This window comes from Pleurodeles waltl, chromosome 7 (assembly GCF_031143425.1).
Source record: "Pleurodeles waltl isolate 20211129_DDA chromosome 7, aPleWal1.hap1.20221129, whole genome shotgun sequence".
NCBI classification, from domain to species: Eukaryota; Metazoa; Chordata; class Amphibia; order Caudata; family Salamandridae; genus Pleurodeles; species Pleurodeles waltl.
In genome coordinates this window covers 995,198,528-995,226,347 of record NC_090446.1, presented here as the reverse complement: position 1 = coordinate 995,226,347, position 27,820 = coordinate 995,198,528, and the positions used below count along the sequence as shown (strand labels likewise).

The 27,820-nt window shown below is 41.2% G+C and overlaps 1 protein-coding gene across 4 annotated transcripts in view; it reads left to right on the top strand.

The window, feature by feature from the left end:
• The window catches only part of COG1 (component of oligomeric golgi complex 1), a 132,687-nt gene that overhangs the window by 42,464 nt on the left and 62,403 nt on the right, over window positions 1–27,820 (top strand). For all 4 annotated transcript variants that reach the window (XM_069199822.1, XM_069199823.1, XM_069199820.1 and 1 more), the window contains exons 6-7: window positions 445–655; window positions 26,103–26,900. In XM_069199822.1, coding sequence (XP_069055923.1) covers window positions 445–655; window positions 26,103–26,900 — 1,009 coding nt within the window. The remainder of the gene's footprint in view (window positions 1–444; window positions 656–26,102; window positions 26,901–27,820) is intronic.

Here is a 27,820-nt window from a genome sequence, read left to right as displayed (position 1 = left end):
TGACTTCGAATGTGTACAGTAAATATTTTAACATTATTGATCTAGCATAAATATAGGTACACAGTTTCAGAGTTCTGAAAATAAACAGTGATATCATATATTTATGAATACAGATGTAGGAAAGGTGCATTTTACACAACCGAGCTACCAACCTCGTACTTAAAGTTTGTAACTAGATTTTACAGCAGTTTATTAAATCACTAAGTTATCTTACATAAATGAAGCTTTTCTTAGATATGAAATAATAAAACCATACAGAGAACAATGTTTGACCACATAAATGTGCAAAAGCAGGGACACAAAGGCAGTTTTCAGGAGTTGCATAGTGGACACATGAATGTTTTTAAATTAAACTGGCTTTTCCTTTGAGGTCTTTTTTAATATATGGAATTTGGGGCAAGGCTACAGATTCTTACTAAAAATGTGCTGACCCTTTTTTTGTAGGTGCAATGAAGATATAAAAGCTGGGATTACAACTCTTCTAGTGTATGTCAACAGCCTGAAGGGCCTAGCAGGCATCCGGGATGCAGTGTGGGAGCTGCTCACCAGTGAATCTATGAGTCAAAACTGGGAAATTGTGTGTCAGCGACTCCTGGATAGACCAATGCTGTTCTGGGAAGACCTGCTGCAGCAACTGTTTTTGGACCGGTTACAGGTAAAAGTAGCTTGGTGGGGTGATCTACACTAAGTATGTGTGGTCTAGTGGAGAGGTTGCCTACTGGGGAACTTGTTTTTTTTTTCATAGTGATCATTTGTCATGGTTTGGTCTTGAAAAACTCACTATGACAGTCTATGATGCCACACAGTATAAAAGATATCTTTAGATTGTGTTGGTCAGACAGAATGTGTGGAGTTGGGGATATAAGCTTACTGTGATGTGCAGTATTCAGTGATTGCTGCTTGAAATCAAGATTGCTTTGAAGTTTTAGTTCTTTCAAAAAAAGTCGTATGGGGATGACCCCAAAATTGTATACATTTTTACACCTTGTCAACCAAGGTATGCAGAAAATGACACGTAGAGCCCATGACATCTGCAGTGACTGGTCTTGTACTGCTTAGGTCAAAGAAAATGAACTGAGTCAGTGGCATACTGCTTTTGACCTATCATGAAACCACACTGATACAAAGAAGGACTAATAAAGATTCCAAGTCTGTTGGATTCCTGAAGGAAGTAAGTACTTTTTATGGGGCAAAGGGGCTCAAGAACACCATCTCAGTAGGCTATGTAAGAAGGCTTTCACAAGCCTTATTGTTTTTACAGCCACCAAATGGTAACTGCTGCAAACACAACAAAATGACTCCTTTCTGTATGCTCTTACCCCCACTCCCCAATCAGATTTCTAACACTGCAGCCTCATGTGAGTTGACTGAGATGTTATTAGAAGTGTTTGGGGGCACCATAGTCTTGGGCTACAGAGTGCTACTGACCATTGATAACTGGTTTCCAGTTTCTGTCTAAACCAATAAAATGCAGGCCAAGTCACGTTTTAAAAGGTGGCAATTGATTATAGTGTTTACTGGCTGTAGTACATTCCTTGTTTTCCTGTTAAAATGTGCCACAAGCTGAACGGGGGCAAGGAATATAGTCTACAGATATATATTTTAAATACCCAAGAAGGATCAGACAGCAGGACTGCGTTTTGCATTTAGGATCACTGAATATATATTTTTTGAACTAAACCTTTCAAAAGGACTACTAAACAGCATATAAAACCAGTGTGCTACCATTGCATTGCAATCATGATGCTGGGTACATTGGATGTCAAAGTGCAGCAAACAATTGGCACTGACTGAAATATAAATGTTTAGGTTTACCTTTCATTAATACATTTCTGATAAAACAGTAGACCATGGTGAGGGCCAATTAGTGCTCAAATTGTAAAGATAAGTGCTCGGGCCCAAATAGTTGTTAGAATCCTGCTGGTGCTGCTGGCCAGTATCAGGGTTGCTGAATACTAAGAATGTACAGTCTTGATTTCATCGTATGCCTCTTACTTTCATCAACATACTCTCCATGCCCCTTTATCTCACTCTTGCAGGTTCTTTTTCATCCCTGCTTTTTCCCTTTATCACTGTTTTCTATCTTTTTCTCCCTCTTTCCCACTTTACAGCCTTTCTGGTCTGGGCCTCCTCCATAAAGAGTGCCGGTGGGCTCTACCTCCAACCAGAGGCTCAAATTAAGCACTGAAGCCAATAGATTATTGTGGATTTACGCTCTCATATAATATATGACATAGTTTTCAGATTTCTCAAAACACGTTTCTAGCATAAATGGATGAAAATGATACTGCTAGTGAATGTACTGCAATAATGTTCCTTTTTGCCACATAATTTAGATATATTTGCTGCCTATTCCAAGTGGCCCTGATAATGCTCTCCAGTGTGTTTAGGTGTTTTTTCGTTATGATGATGAAACCTGTAGTTTACTGTGAAATGTTATACCACTACAGCTTGTGCAGTAAAGCACACAATCACATAAGTAGTAGATGTGCAGAATTTAATATGGTATTATTACTACTGCTTAGTGTAGGGAGGGAGTAAGCCACTGTAGTGTGGTAATAATGGGGAATTTGGTATTTGTGGTGTAGTAGTATAGGAGTGAAGGTGTGTTTATTTTTAGGTTTTTAGCTTTATTTCAGTAACTTATTTGGCCACACTTATTTTCTTTGGCAAGGCATAAATACTATACGTAGAGGTGCACAGTGTAACATGCTTTTTATTGACATTGTTGAGTGTCAGGAGGGGCCATGACTCACCTGTGATAAAACTTAGTGGGTTATGATGCCCTTCCCATTCCTCAACAATGGTAATACCCACAGATATTCAGTTTGTTGGTGTAAGGAATACATTTAGCAACATCAGAAGATTATAAAATAAGCATGAAAGTTGTATCTTTCGATGTGAGTATTGCATATAAACTAGGCGTGACTCCTCACTGATTCAGAAAATAAGTTTGTGGGAGCAGAAATATGTACATCATTCATGTAAATACTTCAGCTACATTTCTGCCCAAGATTATTTCTCTTTCCATGTCAAGGCTGTACAGCTACCAAGGTTTGTCCAATATCATTGATTTCCGCCTAGAATTACTTCATATATTTGCTAGTAAACGGGTGCTTGTTTATTCAGTAGGCCAGCTTTTTCTTGGGAGGAGGGGGGGATTGCGGGTTGAATTGCCATTTGAATACGTGTTCTTTCCCCATGCACTTTACTTCTATTTCTTCATTAAAAGTGTAATTTCTCCCCATTGTAGGGTCTACTTGAATACAGTTTAAATAGATAAAAAATGTATTTTCAAACCTAATTCCTTTAAGAACACTTCATCAAGTAGGCAACTGTTTTTTATTTTTCAAACAAATCCACTGAAATCAAATTGGAGCGCTAAGTTTGACTGAAAATATTTCTTGACACTACTCCGTTCACTTGACAAAGTGTTTTCCTGAAAATTTGACGTCACTAAGGGTTTGGGGCATTAATCATTTATGTTAGAGATAAGATGAAAGTGGAATATATATATATTTTTTTTAATTCTTTTTTTTATTTTTTATAGAAGAGACTGTTTGAGTAAAAAGGCTTGGAAGATTTATTATCTCCTCCTTAAGCATTTGGGGGTCCCCGTAGTGTCCCTCTGAGTAGTGATACCACTAACACTCTTTTTCCAGCTGCTCATGGCTGTGAGATATTAAACTTTGAGGGCCGTGCTAATGATCCTTTTGGCGTTGAGGCACTGTAGACCTTTGAGAGCTCCCTCAATGTTGAGGCATCGCTGTTGAGTTTTGACACCAAGGTGGGATTTGACATAGAGGTCAAGCCTATGATGTCCGTGGCCTTAAAAAGGAGGAAGGTGAAGACAGTCTCCGTACCTTTACTGTGGAAGCTTATTTTTTCTCATTATTTTCCGTTTTACTAGCCCTTAGGTCATTTTTCCCTTCCTACATTGCCACAGCCTGTTCTGCCTCCGGCACTGCAATAATTACCTGGAACAATGGTGGTTCCTTGAGAACATTTGAGGGCCTAGGACAAAAGACATTGATGTGTAAGTCCTGCTTTAAAGGCAAGTCCTCACTTGGCACGGATATCATCCAACACAAAAGTTGAGGAGAAGATGCAGGCTTTTCACTTAGGATACAACATTTATTTTCCATGATCTCTCCATAGTCTGTCATGTAGGATTCCTCTGATAGACGATCCTGTAACCTACCATACATTGTATGCTGACATCAATTATATTTGATATTTTATGGGCAAAGGCTCATGCAGGACTGCTGGTACCTGGTGGTTCCAGCTTTATGCCACCTTTAAACACCTTCCTCTTTATGGAAGGCTAAAAAGAAGCTTGTTAAAAAAACAAAAACCTCCAAACCATGACCCTCTGTCTGTAGTAAGTGAACACTGCATCACATTGAAATAAGACTGCTTTATTAGGAGCACCCACATAGTGCATGGACTATGCAATGATATGTAGACAACAGCTTCAGAATATAGAACTCTACTCAAACTACAACAGTAAATTACCCAATCAATAAAGAGAGAATTACACAGAGCATTCTGAAGAGGAATACTGTACAAGGACATTCCATACTGAAGAAGGTTAAATGTCACCTTTACAGTTTCTATCCATGAACAGGTTACAGCACACCTCAGTTTATAAAACAAAACAAAAATCAATAAACTAAAGTACCGTAAAGCAAAAAAAAAAAAAAAAACGTTTATCCCTTTCTAAAATTCCATTATTTGGTAACCCCAGCCTGCCAACCTTTTCAATATTGACGAGAGAAGTTTGTGAATAATTAGACAAACTAATGTCATTAGTCTCAAAATCTGCAGCAAAATCTGGAAAAAACAGTTCTTCAGAATCATGATACACATTTTTATGAACTTTAGCCAACCTAGAAAAACTCCACCATGGCCCATTATTTAACTGTGTTGAAGTTTTCCCTACACTGACAACTTTTCGGATTTTAGAAATCTGTGGCATTTCGATCTTAACAGTCCCCAACATGTAATGAAGTTGACTTTTGAAGTTGCAAATTTGTGGGTATATGACACAATTCCGTAGACTTTACTTGAACATTTTCAGCATTAATTTTTGCCTTAGAATGCATGCCCTTCATACACAATCTGGAAACATTGTCAGTTGACTGACTAGAATTCAGCCACTATCTTTGTTTCCTTCCTTTCAGGAACAGGAAATAACAAAAACCAGTGGTAGAATGAGGAGTACAGTGATAAGATCAAATAAGATCAGAGATGTGTGTCTTCACGTGAATCCTGGATAGAATGCCAGGCTGAATGCCCTTAGCAACAGTTTTGTTATTCCTTTCCATCAAACCATTCATGTTTGGGGCATATTCTGCTATAAGTTTAAGTTCCACCTCAGAAAAATAAGTCTGTAACCTTGATAAACACCATTATCTTATGTAAGAGAATAAGAATAAGGAATGCCTTCCCTCCTGATACATTCTTGCCAGAAGGTGCTGTAACCTCTTCTGTTTTTGACTCCACAATCTACTTGAGTTCTACCCATTTGTAAAAGTAGTACATTCACACAAAGGTCTTGCCTGACCTTTGTTTGAATGTACTAATTGTTGCTTAGGTCCTAAGGTTCACTGGGTCAACCCAATAGATTGTAATGGCATTTGGAAAAGTAGTCAATAATGACAAAAGCAAATAGCTTGCCTGAACAATACCTTCATAAGGACCTAACAAATCCATGGCCAACTCCTTCCAAGGTCCATCAGTAAATATTCTATTAAGTAGATCAGTTTTCAACATCTTCAGCACTTTATCTGAATTCTGACGCAACAAGAAACTTCTAAAAAAAATCAACAATATCAGTATTTATTTTAATAGTGGCAGGTCTATGTGTCCGTTATGTGCAATCAAAATAATACGAGCCCTAGTGCCGCTAGGATATTGAAAATGATAAAGTATCATTGTCAATAGACAGTTCACCTTTAATTTTCCAGAACACCTGAATATCCTCAGATAAATATTTATCTGAAGGCCATCCATTAGCAGTATATTATTTGACCACCATAGGTATGTCATCTTTGAGAGTAAACCACAGCCATTCATCTTTGGTCAAAATGTGGCCCTCTGACATGACTGCATTTTCAAAAGATGCTACAACACATTCTTTCACCTTTTGCAAATCAACAAAATTTTCCTCACACGTTGATAATATGGAGAAACATTTTGCCCTAACATTTAACATGAACTGGTAAATATGTGACTGCGAAGTTGTGTTAAAAAAGTTCAGCAAAACTCCTGACCAACTTTGAAGAAGCTTTGCCTGCACCATTTCTAGAAAACAAAGAAATAAAAGGCTTATGATCGTTTCAAAGTTGAAACATTTTTCCCCACAAATATGTCCAGAAGTGTTCCACTGCCCATGAACACCCTCTATAGTCGAATATTTGCAGTCAGCTGCAGTTAATAGTCTTAAAGTAAAGGCAATAGTGCATTACAAATATCCTTTGCATTGACTTAAAAGAGAACATTGACCAGTGGCTCTGGCGTTGACAGTTACGACATTCAAAGCCGTAGAAGAAAACGACAAAGTAGAAGAATTAACAATCTCCAATTTTAAAGTGGAAAAGCATCTTCTTGTTCATTCTCCCTTACAAATGTAGTACCTTTTTTGAAAAACAAAATAAATGGAAGGGTAATGCAATATCACTGAAACTTTAGAGTAACAGTCACACATTCTTAAGAATGATCGGAACTGATCCTTGTCCTTAAGCACCTGAATGGACTCCATAGCATCCAACAAAGCTTTCTTTGGTGAAATGCCTTTTTCTGAAATCGTATGACTCAACAATTTTTTTGCATCTGAAGTAAAATGTATATCTAGTTGAACAGTCATACCTTTTTCACTCAAAATTGATTATACTTTAAGATTTGATATTGATTATCCAACAAATTAGCATACACCAGAATGTCATCTTGAAACGCAGCTACCCCATCAATGTCACCAAACAGGGAAAACGTATGTTTCTGAAACACCCAGGCAGGAGAAGCAAGATCGGATACATTCTGGTGTATCTAAATGCGCCATCAGGTATAATGAAAGTGGTGATTTAATGGGAAATCAATTCAGTTTGATGATAAACTGTCATTAACTGAATTGAAGTAAAGAATTTGGCACATCTAATGTTGCAAACATTTCTTGAAGGTGTGGTAATGGATGATGGTCAACAACAATCTATTAATTAACAGAGCTGAGATCCAAGCACATTTTAAATTTGCCATTTTGTTTTTTACCAAAACAATGGGTGGCACCCACTTAGCAGCATCCACAGCTTCAATGGTACCGTCCTTACACATGTATTTCAGCATAGCCAATAATTCACTTCTAACAGAAAGAGGAACATGGTGAAGTTTGTGTTTGAACAGGACAAACATTATGCTTCAGTTGAATGTGATGTAAAAATCCTTTAACTTTAATTAACGCATCCCGGAATACAGTTTAGTGAGGACCTAACAAATCTTCTAATTGATTATCCTTGTATGTCAGTTCCTTGACAATGTATTCATCTGTTCTATGATACTCTGGATTTTTATTTGCATTAGAATTTAATGACATACCAAGTTTACCCTGATGTTTCCACCCGGAAATTTGTTTGCTCATCAGTTGCCACATATACTTTGCCTAATGTTGAGCTGCAAAGAAAACTAATTTGAAAAATATAATGACCAATCATTTCCATCTCCTTTTTTTTTTTTTTTCCCTCAAAACAATTATTCGGACATCATTAGGTTCCAGACATTAGTTAACTCAATTCCTATAAAAAAATAAATATCAGATAATGTAGTAAATTGAGAACCTGAGTTCGCCATAACCTACATTTTCCTACTATTGTCAAAAATCATACACATCTGTAGAATGTAGGGTTCTTAATCTACGCCCATAATGAAAACATTGACATTGTAGGGGGTGGAGTCTGTCTGGCCCAAAGACGGCTGCTTGTTAGGCAAGCTCCTCCGGACGTTTCTAAACATCCTTCATTATCCTGCTTCATCGTGCAGTCAAGTGCATAGCTGCTTTAGCTCTACTCTGCAGCCAACCCGCCAATTTACCATACTGACCACCATGGCAGTAGCAGGCGCCGTGTCGGAGATAAGAATCTCCAGCATGGCGGCCGATATTGTACTGCTGGCGGCATCATGACCCTGCCTACCGCCATGGTTTTCATGGCATTCACAACCCCACGAAAACTATGGCGGTAGGCCCAACCAGTGACAGGAAATTCCTTCCCTGTCACCGGTAGGAGCCCCCCACACCCCTCCATCCACCCCCCCATTTAAATCCCTCTACCCCCCCCATACACGCACACTCGCAGACACGCACCAAGCATACACACACTCACTCACACAGGCATACACTCATTCATTCACGCATACATCCATTTATTCTCGCACACATTCGTACACACATTCACACTGACACGCATTCACATTTCCATTCAAACACACCTTCGCATACACACACACACACACACACCCCTCCCCCCCCCCCCCAACCCCCCTCACTGTCGGAAACCCAACTTACCTGCATCCAGGGGTCTTCCGGCAAGGGACGGGGTGGGACGCTGCTACCGCCAGCAGCGCCCGCCAACAGAACACCGCCAGGCCGTACTATTTTTCATAATGCGTCTGGCTGCGGTCGTCTGGCGTGGCGCTTCTGGTTGTAGCAGCGCTACCTTAACACCATCCGCCAGTATGGCCACTGACGGATTTCTGCCCTTCTTGTGGCGGAAATCCAGCTGTGGCCATAATTTGGCGGACGGCTGTTAGCTGCGGCGATGGTCTTTTGGCGGCTGTTGCTACGACGGTAGGCGGCATTTACTGCCAATCTTGAAATCAGGGCCTGAATGTTTGATCCATATATAATACAAATCTAGGATACACGTGACCCCTGACTTCCCTCTTAGTCAAGACCACTGGAGTTTAGTGCTTGTTTAGCCACAGTGTTTTTTGCATAATTATTATTTTGATGTATTTGCCACATAATCCATTATCTGCTGCATAATCTACAGATTAAAAAATAAATAAATTCTAGTTCAAATGGGTAAAGTTAGTAAATATGTGACAGCATGTCTTGCTGTGCAGCGAAAGGCCCTTTGCAAAACTGGACGGGTCACCTTTCTGAAAAATGTACTGATGAGTTGCACGCAATGGCCAGTTACGTTACCAGGTTTAAAAATGACAAAATAATGATGTAATATAATTGAAAAATGTGTTGCATTTTGCTGCATAATTTGCCTTTCCTAGCCACATAATTTAATCAACCCTCCCACATAATTTGGGCCTGTATCGCTGCATAATTTCAGTGGCCCTGCTCTTGGTTCATTAACAAGGGGAACGGCCTTTACAACGTGGCTGAAGCCACACAGGCCGTAATCACGCAAACAGAACAGCGCTTGCCTGAACAACGACTGCTATTTTTTCTGCCTTAACCACGCATGTGCTAAACCAGGGGTAGTTTACCTATTAGTGGTGGGGGAAGGTTTTAGGGCTTAGGGCGAGTGGGGGATGTCGGGGTAGTTTACTTCTTCGGGGCAGAGGTGGGGCTAGTTTTTTTTTGTTTTAGGTTGAGTGGGGGATCAGGGTAGTTTACTTATTAGGGGTGGGGGAAGGTTTTAAGGCTCGGGCAGGTGGGTGTTGTTGGGGTAGTTTCGTTTATGGGGGCAGGGGTTGGGGTATTTGTTTTTTGGGCTTAGGGTGGGTGGGGGTCGGGGTACTTTAGTTATTAGCAGTGGGAGAAGGTTTTAGGGCACAAGGCGAGTGGGGGTGTATGGGTGGTTTATTTATTATGGGTGGGGTAGTTTTGGGCCTCAGGGCGGGGGAGTGGGGTCCGTGGTAATTTTTAGGTTGAGGGGAGGGTTGTAAGACACAATCACACATGCTGTTTCCACATATCACTTTACTAAGCATGCTTTTACAACAAAATTTGTTGTGAGGGCATGTGTGGTAAAGATATGGGCGGAAAAGATGCAGTCGTGGTTCCAACCGCAATGTTAAGGCATGCGTGGTTCCAGCTTGCGTGGTTGTGCCATACAACCCATTAACAGCATTGCCATTGAGGTGGGGCAAGACGGTTTCTCTAATCAGAACTATCACTTTTAATAAAGATGTAACTGAAGCATGAAGTGGTAGCGCACTTTCATTTCCAACCAGTGTATTTTATATTGCAATAGCCACAAAATTTCTAAGTGACATGCGGTTTTACTGATAAAACTATATAGTGTTCAAACAGTAATGTTTGGCAATCGAGTATCTGCAAATAATAGTCATTTGGACATCACCTTGGTTTGCTTCTATGTAAATCTTTTCATCACATTTCTGAATTACCAAAAAACAAAAAAGTGCATTTGTAATTCTTTATCTATTTTGAAATATTTGCACTGTTTATTTGCAAGCTATTTAAATGTTGTGTGTTATAAAAAAAAAAAATCCTGACATCCTAAAGCCCTTTGTCGCAAAATGATTGTCAAAAAGCTCACTTTACAAAATCGTAAAAAAAAACGGTAAACACTATTTTTCAGGATAAGACAAGCTGCACTTAGTAAAAAGGCAAACTGACATTTGACCTCTGTCCATGAACAGAAAAGAAATGGGTCAAAATAAAACACGATTTAAAGGCATCTTTATCGCTCATTCATTTCTGAATGAACAGAACTCCTGATCCTTTCAGCCTCAAGTTCTCTCGGCAGAAAGGACCCGTAGGTCCTAAACATACCTTCAACTGGTAAATTGTCACTCGCCGTAGCGAGTGGTGGAGTAGATTTTTTTTAGGCCTGCATATCAGCTGGCAACGATCCTGGGTCAATCTAGATTGTCACCTATCTTTATAGTGATGGGCGGACCCCGCAACATGCTTTTCCGTCTAATTTATAGCCTGGCGCACACCTTGTGTTCATCTCCTAATTTCGACTGTGATCTCGAGACCTGTCACGCCATCCACAATGGGGAAGGCGCGTAAGACCCAGGCCAAGCTGCAGTCTGAGCAACATAAAGCACCTACTGTAACCTGTGAAGAAACCTCACCGGCTGCTGTGTCTGATCGGGACACCTCAGGAACTGAAATGGGTAGTGACCTCTGCCAAATCCTCACAACGATGCAGCTTAGCCACCCCAAAATTGATGCAAAGATTGATTAGCTTTCCTGTAAAATGGACAGGATGTTGGAACGTATCGATAAGCATGCAGAGTATCTCGTTATGGAGGAAAGGCGGGTGTTGGACATCAAAGATGAGCGTGCAGCATCAGCTGAGGCACAGAAGCAACTTGAAAAGTCCATATCAGAGCTATAAGTGAAGGCTTAAGAATTGGAAAGCCAGTCTTGGCGGATTAATTTATGAATCATCAGTCTTACTGAGTCTACGGCGATAGGCAACATGGAGTCTTTTGTGGAGCAACTCCTCATAGACTTGCTGGGGCGTGAAACCTTCTCCGACCTATTCGTAGTTGAACAGGCTTATCGCTGTTTGGTGTTGGTGCTGGGAGCCCGCCCTAATCCCATCATTGCGAGACTCCTAAATTATAGAGATTGTGACGCAGCACTACGCTCTTCCAGGGAACTCCAGTCTTTTAGATATGAAGGCATGGAACTATCAATTTTCTCAGGCTTTACACCACATGTGCAGGTGGTGAGGAGATAGTTCTTGACAGTGAAGATAAAACTGAGGAAACTTAAGTTTGATTATGCAATGCTCTACCCAGCCCGGTTACGCGTTACAGTTGATGGGAAATCAGAAATTTGTATTGACCCCAAGAGTAAGAAGCAGTTTCTGAAGTGGCAGTTTTCCTCCAGAACTCGCCATGGATCGACGCAACAGACGGATGAAGATAAAATGTCTTCACATGAACTTGAAGAACCGGACTAATGCATATGTCTTGCTTGCTCAGATCATAACTTCAAGACAATATATGCTTTTGTGGTTTGTATTGCATAATATGCCCTATACAGTTTGAGTGAGCTATTTTTGTGTTACATTGTAATGGTATTGCATATATTGTCTCGCCGTGGTTCGGGGATCAAGCTGCAGGAAGAGTGTGTATATCTGGTCGTTTTGTGGTGGCACATTGTCACAAAGGCTCTTTCGAGGTACTGCTGGTGGGGGGTCTATGGACCCAATGAGGATGATTCACAGTTCTGTTACACACTGAAGGCTAGATTGACCACTTATGGCAGCATGGCTCAGATTTGAAGGGGTTATTTTAATTGTGTGCAGAATCCAGATCTAGATCGTTCCTGGGGCCCATAGCGGCGGTGTCTGACAAGAATGGCCTGGTGGATATCTGGCGTTATTGCTCGCCACAGGGTAGAGTCTACACTCGTTATTCAACTGCCCATGATATACACATGCGCATTGATTATTGGCTTGTTTCACGAGGTCTGCTGTCTAGAGTGCGACCATTTGCCTCACACCTACTCTGACCATTCTCCAGTTCTGCTGGTTCTGGACTTGACCGGCCTACATGTACGTGTGTTTACCTGGCGTTTCCCACAACATTCCTTGTGCGACCCACCATTTTTTGAAGAAGACCTGGCATATACAATAGATTAATTCTTTTGCACTAACATGAGCCCTGTTGCAGAATTTTTCACTATGTGGGAATCCTTTAAGAGTTACATCCAAGGGGCAACTTTTTCAAAGCACGCTGGTGTGCTTCAGTCTATTCGTGGCCATTTGCAAAAATGACGATCCCAGCTGGCGACCTGGAGCAAGTGCATGAGAAAACAGCAGATGAAGTGATACTATGACAGATAGACATGTCGCTAGAAAAATATAATGACTAAGAACATGATGAGGTTACACACTTAGACAAATACGCTATCACTAGCGTTTATGGGAAAGGTGAAAGGCCAAGTGCAACTTTAGCTGCTCTCATTAGACGTGGCCCCGAGAATGATGAGGTGCTGTCTGTAATGGACGAACCGGGGATACCGGTGCATAGGGCTTCGCAGGTGGTAGAAAGGTTTCGAACCTACTATGCTGACTTGTATACGTCACAAATTCCCTACAATGAACAAGCCCCAACCAACTATATCGAGCAAATCGCTATGAAGTGGTTATCTGATTCTCATAGGGAGTGCCTCATGGAACCTCTTTGTCCTGCGGAGATCATTGCGGCGTTAATTCAAGCCTAGTGGTAAGGCACGTGGATGTGAAGGGTTGCTTTTTATAATGCCTTTCAGGATAAGCTTATCCCTCATTTGGTCATCCTTTTCGGGGAGATGGCATGCAATGGATGCATACCCTCAACCATGCGTGAAGCATTATTGATTACTTTGCTTAAGCCTGGTAAGCCAGCTGATCAGTGTTCATCTTATCGGCCGCTAACACTCCTCAACATGGATACAAAGCTATTCGCGAAGATTTTGGCTAGTTGGCTTGCACCTTTACTCCCCGGTATAGTGGGTCAGAAACAATCAGGCTTCATACCTTGATGATCAGTAAATTATAATCTTCGGACCCTCTTTGACGTTATTTCCCGCATTGATGCTGCTGTCTGCGCAGCTGCTATTTTTTTAGATGCTGAAAAAGCCTTTGAGACTGTTAAATGGAAATTTATGCTATCTGTGTTGGTGAGATTTTCCTGAAACTTGTCCGCTCGCATGAGTAAATGGCCTGGTATCCGAACCAATTGTTATCACCAGAGGCACACGTCCGGGTTGCCCTCTATCTCCGCCGTTATATGCCCTGGTTACGGAGCCCCTGGCTTGTGCACTCTGTGAATATCATGCCCATTGCGCCATTTATTTCCCAAACTACAATTTAACAATTTCAGCATATGCTGATGACACACTTTTGAAAATCTGCGAGCTTGCAGTGCCTCGTGGATGCAGTAGATTGCTGAATTTGCCTCCTCCTCCCCCTTATTGGCTGGATAGCCATCATGAAGATGGTTGGGCTTTCTCGCTTTTTTTTCCTCTTCATGAATATGCCAATACTATTGACAAATGCATTGATCCAATCTGCTATCACTGATGTCTCAACTGGCGTGGGCTGGAAACAGCTGCAAGTACAGTGGGATATACTCATTCTACCTTATTTGACTGGCGGCCTCAATGCGTCCAATTTAGAAATTTACTACCAGGCGGCCCAGGCCATGTTTGCGTATTTCTGGTTACACGGCCAACCCGATCTGCCACATCTCTGGTTGGAACGTGATGGGGCAGCTCCTTAGTCGCTCCCACTTTTTTACTTGACAAGCTGGCGTGACGTTATCACATAATATACCCTGTGGGCACTACAAGGTAACTTTTAAAGAAACTTATAGACATGCAGTGTGTGCCCCTGCTCTACTCTCCATGATTGCCCTAGAAGTGGTGCAGCTGGTTCCCTCTTGGTCAGGAGCGTGCAATGCTAGAGTCCTTGCAAGGACTAGGCTTACTGCACGTGGGTGACTTCTTTGAAGACAAGGTGCTTCGTGATTGGAAACAGATTAAGCCACAAACAATTTCAGTACTATAGGGCCCGTCATGCATTGAAGACCTTATTGGATGGCAATGCGAATGCACCTCCAGAGGTTCCCGCTCCCCGCTCTCATATTATATTTGTTGCAATCAGCCCCCCTACCCCCCACCCAGCCCAACGAGCGGTAAGAAGCTCGGTACCTCTAAGGCATGTCAGGAATGGCAAACGGAACTAGGCATTGATATCACCTAGAGGCATTAGACTTATTGCTTCTAGGTGACCAGCACTGTACCTCTGAATGGCCTCCACTGGCTGGTACATTTCAAATACCTTAATAGGGCATATTATACTCTGGCCCAACTGTTTAGATCTGGATTGAGGGAGAACTCTTGCTGTCCACACAAGGGACCTTTGCCTACATTAGCAGAATTGCAAGCAGACATGACATATTGTAACATGCATTTAGATGCCTACTATGACCTTATGCCGCCTCGTAATCATCCTCAAAATGTCTGGGGCCCCTACCAGTATTAATTGCTGCATAGGAACCAAGATGCTGAGGATGAGTATGGTGCTGTGTGCCGCTTAGGTTCTGGTGGTCAGTTGAGGACTTCAGTTGTGGGAGAGGGATCCGGGACTGTGTGGTGTACCGAGGACTGACTTATGTGCTTTTTGTACCCCTGTACCCCTGAGCCTCTGTCAGATGTCTTACAGAAACTCACATTTCTACATATTCAGTGTCAGTAGTGAATAGAAATGCAATATATTTCTGTAGTACCTCCAAGCACCTTCATGCCCACCAGTCATTGTTCTTCTCACATATGCAATGTATGTAGTTACTCTGTAATGTAACTGTGACTTTCTAATGTGCATTGTTAACAGTTAAACTATCACACTGTTCCATACTACTGTTATCAAGTACTCCAGTAAGCTCATCCACATCTTCAACTGTGGATTGTACCACACAAAGCACAACATTCTCCTCTACCAGTTCCTCATTATACTTAGCTTCCTGTAACAACATACATACATTGCCAAAGTGAGTAGTCTTTCCACACGTAAAACATTCTTTACTCCTAACAGAACAAGTGTTAAATTGTAACAAGTGATTTTTCGTTTTTTGTGCCCAACAGCAATCACACCCTGTTTTCATATTATATGACCAGTGTGTTGAAGTATTCTTTTGTTGATTCGATTTTTTTTTGCTAGCTCTGTCCTTCATTGACACTGCAGCTGTCTCTGAAACAGCTATATCCACATTGATAGTTAAAAAAGAGCCAGTAGACTGTTCAACACTTTTAGCTATGTCAATTGTGTCTATTAAAGGAGGATTACAATAACTTTAAACCTGCTTCTGATTTTGATTTTTAATTTGAGAAACAAATATCTAACTGATCTCTTATATACATATCCACCTCTACCATAAATGCACAATCCATAGCCAAAACTCTTAACTTAGATACATAGGAGTCTACAGATTCATTTATATGTTGATGCCTATTATAAAAGTTAAATCAAGAGCAATACGTGGTTCTTCTGCTTTACAGACGCTTTGGATTGACTATGAAAGTGGTTCAGTCATAATTTCTGCCATCCACTCCTTGTGAAGGTGGTAGGGGAGATAAATGCTCAAAGATCTCTTTCATATCCAATTAAATTCGAAACCAACGCCTTCTTTCTGTCTGACTCAAATAAGGCTCCGTTGATGGCTAGCATATAATTCTTATAATGTCTAAGCCATTTCTTCCAATTGATGCTTGGTTGATTTGGTCCCATAAAAATGAAGGTGGTGAATTGTCACACGTAACATTCATAGCAAAAGAATAATCTTTATGTACTTAATTATGATGCTGTACAGTAACCACTTGAAGTCCTTTATGAGTTTTTCTGAAATACCATAAAAATGTAGTTCATAAATTTGGCCATACCATGTAAACATTCACACCAGATATACACTTGAAATAATTGACTGAAAATCAGCAGTGTCTACAAAAATGGCAGCAAGCAATTGCAGTCGATAAAATGAAATTCAAAGTCTTCAGATATATCTACACACAAAACAAATCTGTGTAGGATGGCTCACCACCTTGACAACAACTTCCGTAGTAGCATAATGTATCAGAAGGCCAGTCTTCAAAATGGCAGCACGCAAAAGACACTTACGCTGGGTGGCACACTGCCTAAGTGTGTTCAACATAGTCCCGGAAGCAATCGCGCACATGGCCTTGTGATGTGGCGGGATGCAGCTCACTGCACCCCTCCCATAGATCAGATACATTTTCTTCAGCACATGATCCGCAGAGTTCAGAATCTTGGTGGAAAGTAGAACTAATTCACAGCTCTTTTTTTCTTGTTATTTTCACTTAATCTAGGGCCAGGTTTCGCTCCCCACTCTTAGCAGCACCTAGTAGGAGTATAGTATAGAGATAAAGATGGAAGTGGGTGCTCACTTCACTTAATTACTACCAAAATGTGGAAAGTAAACACTGCACCACATTGAAGTGAAATATTACTTTATTAGGAGCACCCACACACCGTCTAAGCTGTCCAACAGTATGTAGATAATAGCTTCAGAATATAAAATCCCACTCAAACTACAACAGTAAATGTAGCAAAGAATAAAGAGAAATACTTGCACCAAACATTCTGAACATTCTAAAGAGGTCTACTGTACAAGCATATTCCATACTGAAGAAAGTTAAAGGTTACCTTTTATAGTTTTTATACATGAACAGATTACCACACTGTCTTATAAAGAAAGATAAATAGAATTCCTAATTGTGCTAGACACCTATTATCTTCAGCTTCACCTGGAAACCAGAGCAGAGTACTGAATGTTCTTGTCAACAATTGCTCCAGATGTGGGAGACCTTGCTACGAACATTTATTAGCCATGCTCTGGCCATTATCTCTGGCAGTCATTGAAGCAATTCCTAGGGGATTTCAGAGAAGACTCCTATAACCTCTTTAGGGAAGGAATGATAACCTCATGAGAGGTAGGAAGTTTGGCCAGGGGTTAAACAGATCTTTCCATGGAGTCTGCTTTGAATAAAACTAAGGTGAAACACCACTGCTGTAAGGTGTCCTCAATCAGAACATTTTCAAATATCTGTGGAGTCTCCAAGCTTTGGACATTGTAAGCTGTCATTCCAAACCATGAATCAACCTGATGAAGCACAAATCTCATTTTGTTGTTGTTGTTGTTTACTTTAACATTCACCATGCTCTACCCTCTTTGTCAAACAGAAAACTGATAAGCCACATTCTTGCTTTCCCTTTGCAATAGCTGTGATAATTATGTCAGCCTTAGAAGGAAGATTCACCATGAATAATGGCTCGTCCATATTTAGAATGCAGGCAGTTTAATACATTGGCTCATAATGTGACCTATCAACATACAAAATGGACGAATACATCTGAGATCTTCAACCTATGAGACAGACTAGAAGTAAAAGGTTCCCTTCTCAAAAGAGACCCAATTAAATATTTTTATAGGAGGTGACATATTTGGAGAAAGAGTTCCTTGACCTTCTTTGTAAGTATGTGAGGTTTGTTGATGAGTATCAGAGTATGCTTTTTAGTCAGAGAAAGCAGAAAAGTTCATTATCAGTAGACTGAAAGTGAGGGAAAGAAATGTTGTCCCGTATTCAACAGGCCCGTGCCCTATAATTGGTAGGAGCAAATTGACAGTCAGTTTGTTTATTTTATTTTTTCAATCTAAATTAACTGAATGATCAGGCACCTTTCTCTCTTTCTTGGGAGAAGCAGACATTGAGAAAACTTTGAAGTCCCTTTTAAGCGGTGGGAGGCAGAGTGGGCAACAACGAAAACAAAGCATCTAGTTTACCAGTATTTTGGTGCTCGTTCCTTTCCTGATCTAATTAACATTGATTCATGTTGCCATTGTAATCATTTTATTTGCAAATGTCCTCACTCTGGAGCCTGCATTGGTTTTCTTTTTCTTCACTTTGAGCACATTCTTTCCTCGCCAGTTATCTGTCGTATATATCTTGAAATAATATGTATCTACATGTCAGTTAATAAAATTAGGGAGATTTACTAGACGCCATGCTGTCCCAGGACAGCGAATGAACCAAGGTCTGATCATGCTGTCTAGCAGTTTACATAGATCAACAGGTATAATATAACAGTAGGATAGATGTTATATAATGTTTGGTATTTTTATTGTTTTCCTCCAATGTTGTTTTCCTTTGCTAGTAGTTGAATTGTTTATCATGGTTATCTTAATTCACGTATGGTACAATAAGTTAGGGTGCAATAAAGCCACATTGTTGGAATTAGCTATTTTGTACTTATTTGTGGGTGTTTGAAACTGTGGCAGTCCCTAATATATTTTCTACATGAGTTCTATGGCAAGTCTGTTCTCCAAACACTATTTACCCAATATGCATAACCTAAAGGGAGCATTGTGAGTTCACTGGCTGATTTCCCTTTATGCACAGGGTCAGACGGTGGGAGGCACAAGTGCTCAAAGCCAGGAGGCCTTTCACACTTGTGCCTCCCTCCGTCTGACACTTCTGAAGGAGACAGTGTCTCCTGCATCTCTGGGAGCTTGGGAATAATCTGTCTTACCATGAAGTCCACTCAGAATTTGATTTTCAGGCACGTCTTTATCTGTTCACTCCTGTCACACTGACCATGGAATGTCCCTTGGACTCTAAAGAACACACATCTGCATCTAAACCATCTGGAGCTCTTGACCATGTTTGATTCTCAAATCCATCCTAACCAGCAAGCAAGAACTCCTTCTCGTTGTCTTAAGAAATCCAGATTTGGTACTTTTCTCTGAACAACAATGTACCCTCAGCGTGTCCCATCTTCAGAAGAGGAGGAATGTTGAGACATACTTTCTCAACAGACCTCAGGATGCTCTATACAGCTCAGTCTGGATGTTTTAGTATGCATACCAACACCTAGGACTTTCCACAGATTGATATACTGGAGTGATCAAGGAATGTTCTCAATTGGTCTACCATAATTTACTATAGTTCATCTGATGCTTCATTGAATGATTTGAAAAAGCCCTGGCGTGACATTGGGAGGAGATATTTGATATAGTTAAGGGGGCCAGAAAGAAGTTTATCTGCAAAAAGTTTTGTTTAGCAAAACAAGAGTACACTCTAGCAGTTGGATGTAGCCTATGTCATACATCTTGAATACCCAACCTAGAACACAAGTCCAAAAAGACCCTTTCTGTACTCCTCTTATTTTGCCCATGGTTTGGATTAGAGTATTCAACACCAGGTGCAGCAAGATAATTGAAATCACCTACTATGACGGGTATCCTTAGGAGATTACAAAGCTCCCATAGCAATGGTTGAAGAGGCCTAATGTTATAAATAATTGGACCATAGAAGGAGACAATATTGTACCTGACATTGGAGATTACCATGGGAACTATAACCCAAAAAACACAATTTTCCCTAATGGGGGAAAGACAACTAACCTGGGCTCTACAACCAATCACACTGCCGTCCCTCTATGAGCAGATGCAGCAGAAGGGAAAAAGCACTGGCTAACCCAGGGAAACCATAATTTCAAACTCAAAAAGACTGCATCTCTCTTCCGCCTATTGTTAATCCATTCGCATTATGGCAAACTACGGTAAAGTCTATTCCCTGATTATCCATATGTAGACCTTTCTTTTCTATCGCACTGCCAACCAGTTGACCCTGGTAATAATTCCAGGCCACCCTCACCCACAGTATCAGAGCTAATTTTTTCCCTGGGGTGTTTTTTTTTTTTTTTCCCCCCATTCCACCAACGTTCTCCCACCCCCCCACTACCAAGCCATCCCCAACACCCTCACCTCCTCCTTGTGCGCCTCTGCCCCATTCCAGTCCCACAGCCCCTGGCTGCCGGGAATTGGACAACCAGATAACCTGTGGTGCATTTCTTCCTGCACCTACAGCGGCCTGAAGCACATTTTGTTTATGTCAAATTAACTTCTTAGAGTTTCCCCCCCAACCCCTTATTTGAGAAACAGAATCCTCTGCTTCAGCAGGATAAGAAAATATATATACAACTTCCCTCCCCACAAAACCTTCAATTTAGCAGGGTGTAGCAACTGTATTTGAGCACTGTTAGCCCTCAGCATTTCTGACAGGCATTTCAGTTCCCTGTGTCTCCTGGACATTTCATATGCCATGTCCTGCTAAATCTTAAATGAGAAGTCATCCCCCACTTAGACAGTGTTCAACTAGATGTCTCTTTTGAGTATCTCCTCCCATACTCTGAAGTCTTGAAAACAGACCAAGATAGTCGGTGGTCCACAAGCATCCCTGGAGGCTGTAGGAGGAACTCTGTAAGCCCTTGCAATAGAAAGATCTGTACATGAATCTGATAAAAACATATCTAGACAAGAGCTTAGTTATCTCATCAGGCAAGACTTGGTTCTGACCAAATAGTTCTGGGATCCCAACAGCCCTAAGGTTTAATTGCTTGGATCTTTTCTCCAGGTCTTCTACTTTCTCCTTCACTTGCTGCATATCTTTGGGGAGCTTGGTGGTGGACGTAGAGTGTGAGTGATGTATGTCCTCCAGGCAAGATATTCCTTGTTCAGCTTCAGAGCACCTAGTGTTCAGAGTCTACAGACCCTTGTCTATCGAATCCAGCCTCCTCTCTATTATTTTCTGCCATATTTTTAGAAGCAGCTGTCACTCCTTGAACCTTGGTCAACAGCCGCTTAAGGAGAGTGCATATTGGGACACTAAAGTTCCAGGAGTTACTCCAAGCACTGCCAGAGAATTAGGAAAAGACTTTTAGGGTTGCGCAGAACCACCCTCCCCATCCTGAGCTATAGGCTGAGTGTCACCCATAGGATTCTGGTTGTGGAAACCTGCAGAAATTATGCTTGACTAACTTAATGAGGGGGCTGACAGAGGCTTTCCATTATTATCTGCAGCGCCCAGCTTTTGAGAGAAGAAGAGAGACACATTTGCCTCCTGTTGTTTACGAGAAAATATCTCTTGAAATAGGATATTGGGGGACATGTGGGACTACCTTCAGGAGGGATCGTCAACAGGGCGGTTGAGATCAATTTTTGTCACACCAGCCTCAGGAATTTCCTCCAAACTATTCATTACATAGTTCTCAATTCTAGGAGGACTGACCCTTGAAATACTTGTCAAATTCCCTGAGAGTTCGCCTTGGAAGTCCCCGATGTCTCTGTCCTCCGGTGCTCCAGACAGGGAGGGCACTGCCACAGGCTGTGAAATAGATGGTGTCTTGGTGCTCCTGGAAAAATGGGCAACCTCCTCTCCCATCCTTCCATGTGACCAGTCAGCCCTCTCAAGTCGATTCCCCTCACTACCTCTTCTAGCAGTCACTTTATTTTTAATAGAGGCCTTCGCCTCAGCATGAATTGCTTTACTGTGCAAGTCTGAGGGGGATTTAAGACTGCGTATCCTCCAAACTTTCTTCCCACAATAGGGCTTCATATCTGGAAAGGGAAAATGTTATCTTGCCACCATACGCTGTTGAGGTGCTGCAAAAAAGAGGCAAGTGGTGGTAAACAAGCCAGACACCCCCGGGGGTGACGCTCTGATGTCCGTAATGACCCTGTATCCAAATGCAAGAGGCTGTGAGGATTTACAGGGTGCAAAAAAAATAGACATGTTGAAATACAGGGGGGGGATTGGCACTAAATAGAGAGACAAAAAAAACGCAAATCGATTTGCCCCTCAGGCATGAGGCGATGGTTTAAAAATGATAAGCCTAGGTTCACTGGTCTGTATCCTCAAGCGTGGCAGAATGGTGGAAACTGGGGACAACTGCACCAAACCAGAGTCTACCACGCAGCAAAGTTGCCATGCACGGACAGCAATTGCCCACAACTGCTCCTGCTGGCCTTCCTCTGAGCGCTGTGTGCGAAGACAGCCCCAGCACACTTTCAAACGGCAACCATCTGCAGCAAGGGGGAAACCTGCGAACAGCATCCGGACGGACGTGGATTCCGACTACCATGACTGGATCAGGCAGTGTGCCTGCCGAGCAAATCTCCCATCATCCAATCCACCACCACGTCCTGACACTTCTAAAGTTGAGATCCTACCACACCAGGTTTATTGTGACAGCTTTTGCTGTGGCCTTGTCAAATCTGGTTCACAAAACTAGATTCAAACAGCTTTCTTTTTCTTATTGGGCCCTTTATCAGCTTTTTCTGTGGTAATGAAGGGCACTTGACTCTTTCAACTAGCAGTGAACTTGAAGGACTGGTTCGTACGGAACTATTTAGCAAATCAACTTATCCAGAACACTTAGCCATCACACATGTAAGAAGAAAAGATTCTGCCTAGACCAAAGAGATGATGACATCTTTATCTTCTTTTCTTATTTGTCCTCTACAGCGATCCCAAAAGCATTGATTTACAGCCATTGTAGCATATCTGAAAAAGCAGTTTCAAATGTTTGCTTCCAGAATGTGTTTGGAAGAAGCCACGTTAGTGGTTTTCTACATCTTTTCTTTTTTTTTTTTTATAATTATTTTATTTATTTATTTACAAAGCAAACTCTTCGAGCCTCATTATCTCCAGGAACAGACTCCATGTAAAATGTCTTATCTTTTTCTATTTGTCCACAATTGAGCCCAGATTTAATGTAGAGAAGAACCAGTTAAGCAGTATAAAGTAGTTTTTTTTTATTAAACAACTTCTATCAAGACATTTATGATTATTGCCTCATTATTAAACATTTCCAGCAGAATTGAACGCCGTGGAATAGTAAAGTCGCCTTGTTGGTACTTTGAGTGGACTTTGGGTCAACTCATTGCTTGCCATTGATTAGCTTTGTTGTCACTCATTTACTTGCGTCTTATTATTCAATGGCTTTCCGTCCCGTTTTTTTTTTTTTTTTTTTTTTTTTCGATTGTCCCTTCCATGAGCCTGGGTTCTTTACCATCCTTGTGATTGGATGACGTATCATTCGGCTGCTTACATTCATGCAACTACTTTTATCTTTTTCTTTCCGCACTCCTTGTGAGAGCATCTGTGTTGCTCCCACTTCTCCTTGCTTGTCCATCGTTCCCCTGCTCTTCCTTGTTCCACTATGTTATGCCTTTTTTTTTTATTACACTCCTCACCTAGCTTCCACGTTGCTCGCATTACTTGGCGTGATGATTAATTTTCCCCAAAAGCCCCCTACCACCGTTCCTCTCCTCCATTGCTCACGACCTCTTTGTAAAAAAATTATTTTCCTTATTTTATTTTTTAATTTTTTTTTCCTGGCAGCAACTGGTTGGTCCTCAGTCTAGCATCTGACATCTTGGAGCAGTAAATTAAAATTACATTGTCCAGAAGGGTGAGATTAAGGCCTCTGGTGGCCACAAGCCAAACACAGATCTTCGCAATAAAGTATCCTTCCGTGCGTGCTCTGATTCCGAAAGTAATAGTATGTAGTTTCACATGACCCTGATAGTTTCATTAACTTTGTTTTTTCTAATTTGATCCCTCCTAACAAAAACAAGTTTCTGCATTACTTGAAAATGTAAAGACCCCTCAGTTGTTATTCCAATAAGATGTGGAATATCAGTAAATTCATATTTTGTTCATTATGAACCTATTTACACTAGCTCGTTGATCTCAAACAATGTCTCTGACAAGTGATAATGCAACAAACCAAAGCTCCCAGACCTCTTCCAGGTTGCCCCGAGGTTCATGACACAATGCAGCATCTGCAGTTCTTATGCTGAGATGTGCATATTTGCCAAGACTAATTTATTGACTCTGACTCTATAACCAGCTCCTCTGCTCAGCTTGTTTGCCTGATTGGATCCAGTTTTACCTGCCCCTGGACTAAGAGGGCATAGCTAATCTATTCTCCTGTTGATGAATATCAAAGAACATCTCTTGGAGAAGGACAGGATACTTGTAATACTAGTCCTTAATTATGGACATTTTCTTTTAATTCGTAAATATTATACTCTGCTCTTTGACATTGTAGCTATAAGGTCTTAATTCAATCCTGACTGCATCAGTTAAGTTCTTAACTCACTCTGTTTTGTTTTCTTGGACAGTGCATCTTATGAAGTACTTGAAAGGGCAAAACAATATTCTCATATATGGCAGTTTGTTGCCAAGGGGACACCATAACCATCTTATTCGTTTGCCTTTTTGTTTTCCTTTTCACTTGCTTTGGTGTTTATATTCTCATATATAGTTTGGAGTGCCTGATATTGATTCATATTCACTTTGTTTAAAAACAATGAGTAAAACCACAAAATACTGCTTCCCACAGGTAGGATTTATTGAAGAAATTATTTTCACAAATTGTGACTATTTAAAATGTTTTCCTGAACCGGCACATAAATGGGAATACTGTTTGTGATTTCTAGGAAAATACCCATGAGAGAGTGGAATTACAAGTAAATAACCTTTCTTAAAAACTAGATTATAGAATGTTGTTAGTAAATTCCAGGGCTTATCCAAATGGGTAAAAAAGCAGCTACACCTATTTGTAATATGTTGTTGCCAAACCTATTAAAAGCTACTACACAGACATCTGTATTCACTCAAATAACTTTGGTCTTTGGACATTTGTACAAAGGAAGGACGCAGTAGATAGGTAGATGATAGTCACTATTACTCCACCTATACACCCTTCTCTCTTATAGGAAACTACTGCTTCATTGTACTGTTTCAGAGTCAATGTAAAGCATGTGAATTTGTAGTAGTCATGCAGAATTAAAACTAGCTCTGACTGATACTTCTGCCTACAAATTCCTCGCCTGCAGAACAACCCCAGGCATCAGATTGGATCTGAAAAACTTCAAAGCTGTCAAGTCACCAGTAGACGGCACCAGTCTTTGTGAACGCCGAAAGTGACATTTGTTGGCGTCACTGCGGCTCTAAAGAGCCTTCTCTGATGGAACAGCATCAGTTCCTTTTTGTTGTTCACTAGCGATGCAGAGACGTAGCTTCTCCCTCCCTGAAGAGTTTTTCCTCACAGAAAATTCCAATCAAGCACTACCATGTCTCGTACTAAGAAATTGTGGTTCAAACCCTGCATGGACAACCGGTCGTTGCCAGAATTATTCACAATGTATATATCTGTAATTTTGTGAAGCTCTTAAATTACTGTTACAAGCAACAAATTCCCTTTTTAGGCACCTAGTGAGAGGACTTGGTTACTGCTTGTCCCAGTCTATACTTTAGAAAGCTGGCCTCTTTTTCTTCTCTATTCGACATTTTTATACTATTTATTTGTGGGATGCAATATAGCCACACAATTCCTAAAATGGCAAACTAATAGGCGGTCCTGAACCCCGTGTGCATGGCTTGTTGTATTACTCCTCATCAAGTCATCTTGCAGTTAACTTACTTATGCTAGAAAATAAAAGAAATGGGTAAACAGCAGATCCTCTTGTCGCAGTTCGGTGCTGCTTAAAATGGCCCTGATATTGTTCTTAGTAAATGAAGTACAATGTTCAAGTAAATTAAGGCTTATCTGAGGAAAATGTGTATGCTCTCTGCATGCACCCAACAGTTTGCAATATGTATGTCTCTGTTATTAGAATGGAGCAGCTGAACCAAATGAATGAGACGGGGAACAACCGAGCTGGAATGTTATGAAAAAATATATATATATATATATTCCTAAAATGAAAGCATGTAATGTTGTTTCTTACATTTTGATTTTAATTTTCCTTTTTTCTAGACTCTAACAAAAGAAGGCTTTAACTCCATTACCAGTAGCACTAAACAGCTCCTCATGTCAGCTCTACATGAAATTGAAGTCCAGTCTCACTGTGGTATGTCCAGCAAGCATATTCAATTTGAATACAACGTGCCTTCCTTTCTTTGGCTCGAGAGCTCCAGTGATCTGCTACCAGATGCTGCATGGATCAATGTAAGCAATCGCAGTCATTTTGCCAAAAGCGGCCTTTCTATGAAAGCACATGCCCTGACCCCCTGTGTCCAGAACTTTTGTACTGGCCTGGATGCAAAACTTAAGGTCAAACTAGACGACCTTCTGTCCTACCTTCCCTACGATGCTCCGCCTCCCAAAGACACAACCATTGAAGCCCCCCTATTGGGAAAACACTCAGCCTTTGACAGGTATGGCGATGCCAGGACGGTGGAAGAGATGCTGCAGAGCCATTGCCTTGCCTGCATTGAACATATCCTGGGTTGCATCGCAGAAGAACTGGGCAGGACTGAAGCTAGCCTCCTTGGGCAGAGGGACGCTCACCAAGAGGCTAAACTGGGGGCTGTCCTTTTCATGGCTCGGCTGTGCCAATCCCTTGGGAATCTTTGCCCTCACTTGAAGCAGTGTATTCTGGGCAAGTCTGGCTCTTTAGACCCTGCGGTAAGAGAGCATCGGTCTGCAAAAAAAATTGGAAAGGGGAAAGTGCAAGAAATGGATCCCGTGATGGCTAAGTGGCAGGATGTGAAGGACAAACTTCTGAACCAAAGCCTGGCAGCCTATCGGATCTGGAGCTCTGCTGTTGTCAATGTAAGTAGCACATTTGCTATCCGATGAGCAGAGCAACTTCAGATGTTATAAGAACAGTATTGAAAAGAGATTTTGACTGAATGAATCCTTGTTGTATTGGTGACACCTGAGTATCTGCCGCATGTGGCGAATGCCTGACGAAAGGAATGGATAGTTGCTGGATTGCACAGTGGCTGTGTTCTTATCTGCATGAGTTAATCAACGTCTATGGAACCACATGGCAGGTTGGTTCCTACAAAAGCACTAAGGTGAGCTGAATGTTTACACATTGAAGTGCAACTATGCCTCTTCCTCTTGTCACTTCAGTGTTCTTGAAATGGGCCATTTGCACCTAATACCCATTAGTCTTTTGCATTTCATGACCTTTTCATGAGATTTGTCAGTTGTGATGGCAGTTTGTAGATTAGTAGATGCCTGCCCTAACAAGACTGAATCTGTCACCTCCTTGAATAGGTTTCTGACCCACCTCCCGCAGGCGTGACTTGCTGTCACTGTTGACTGGATGCATGCTGAAATTAGTAAGCGAGCAGCAAATATTTATTTGACTCTTGTCTAGGCCACTAACTTTCTGTGTTTAGTCCAGCCCTTGGTGTTGGGCACTGAAATGCTTCTGTGCTCTGGTATTTGTTCATTGTCCTAGCCTGGTACCTATAACTAAGCTGTTATCAGGGCCTCCTTTTTCTAACTAGAAAATAGAGTTGAAATTGGCACTTTCTCAGAATTCCAGCCCTTATGACCATTCCAGTTCCCAAGCTGTCTGCTAGAACCGTGCAAAATGTTTTCAGTTTGTATGTTGTTTGTTCACCAGTTACGAGTACTTCACAGAATGGGAACATCAAGAGCTGATGAAAAATAAGTGTGCCTGAAGTGTTTCCTCTTTGTTTTGTTTTTCTTCATCAGTGGATAGCACTGATTTGTCA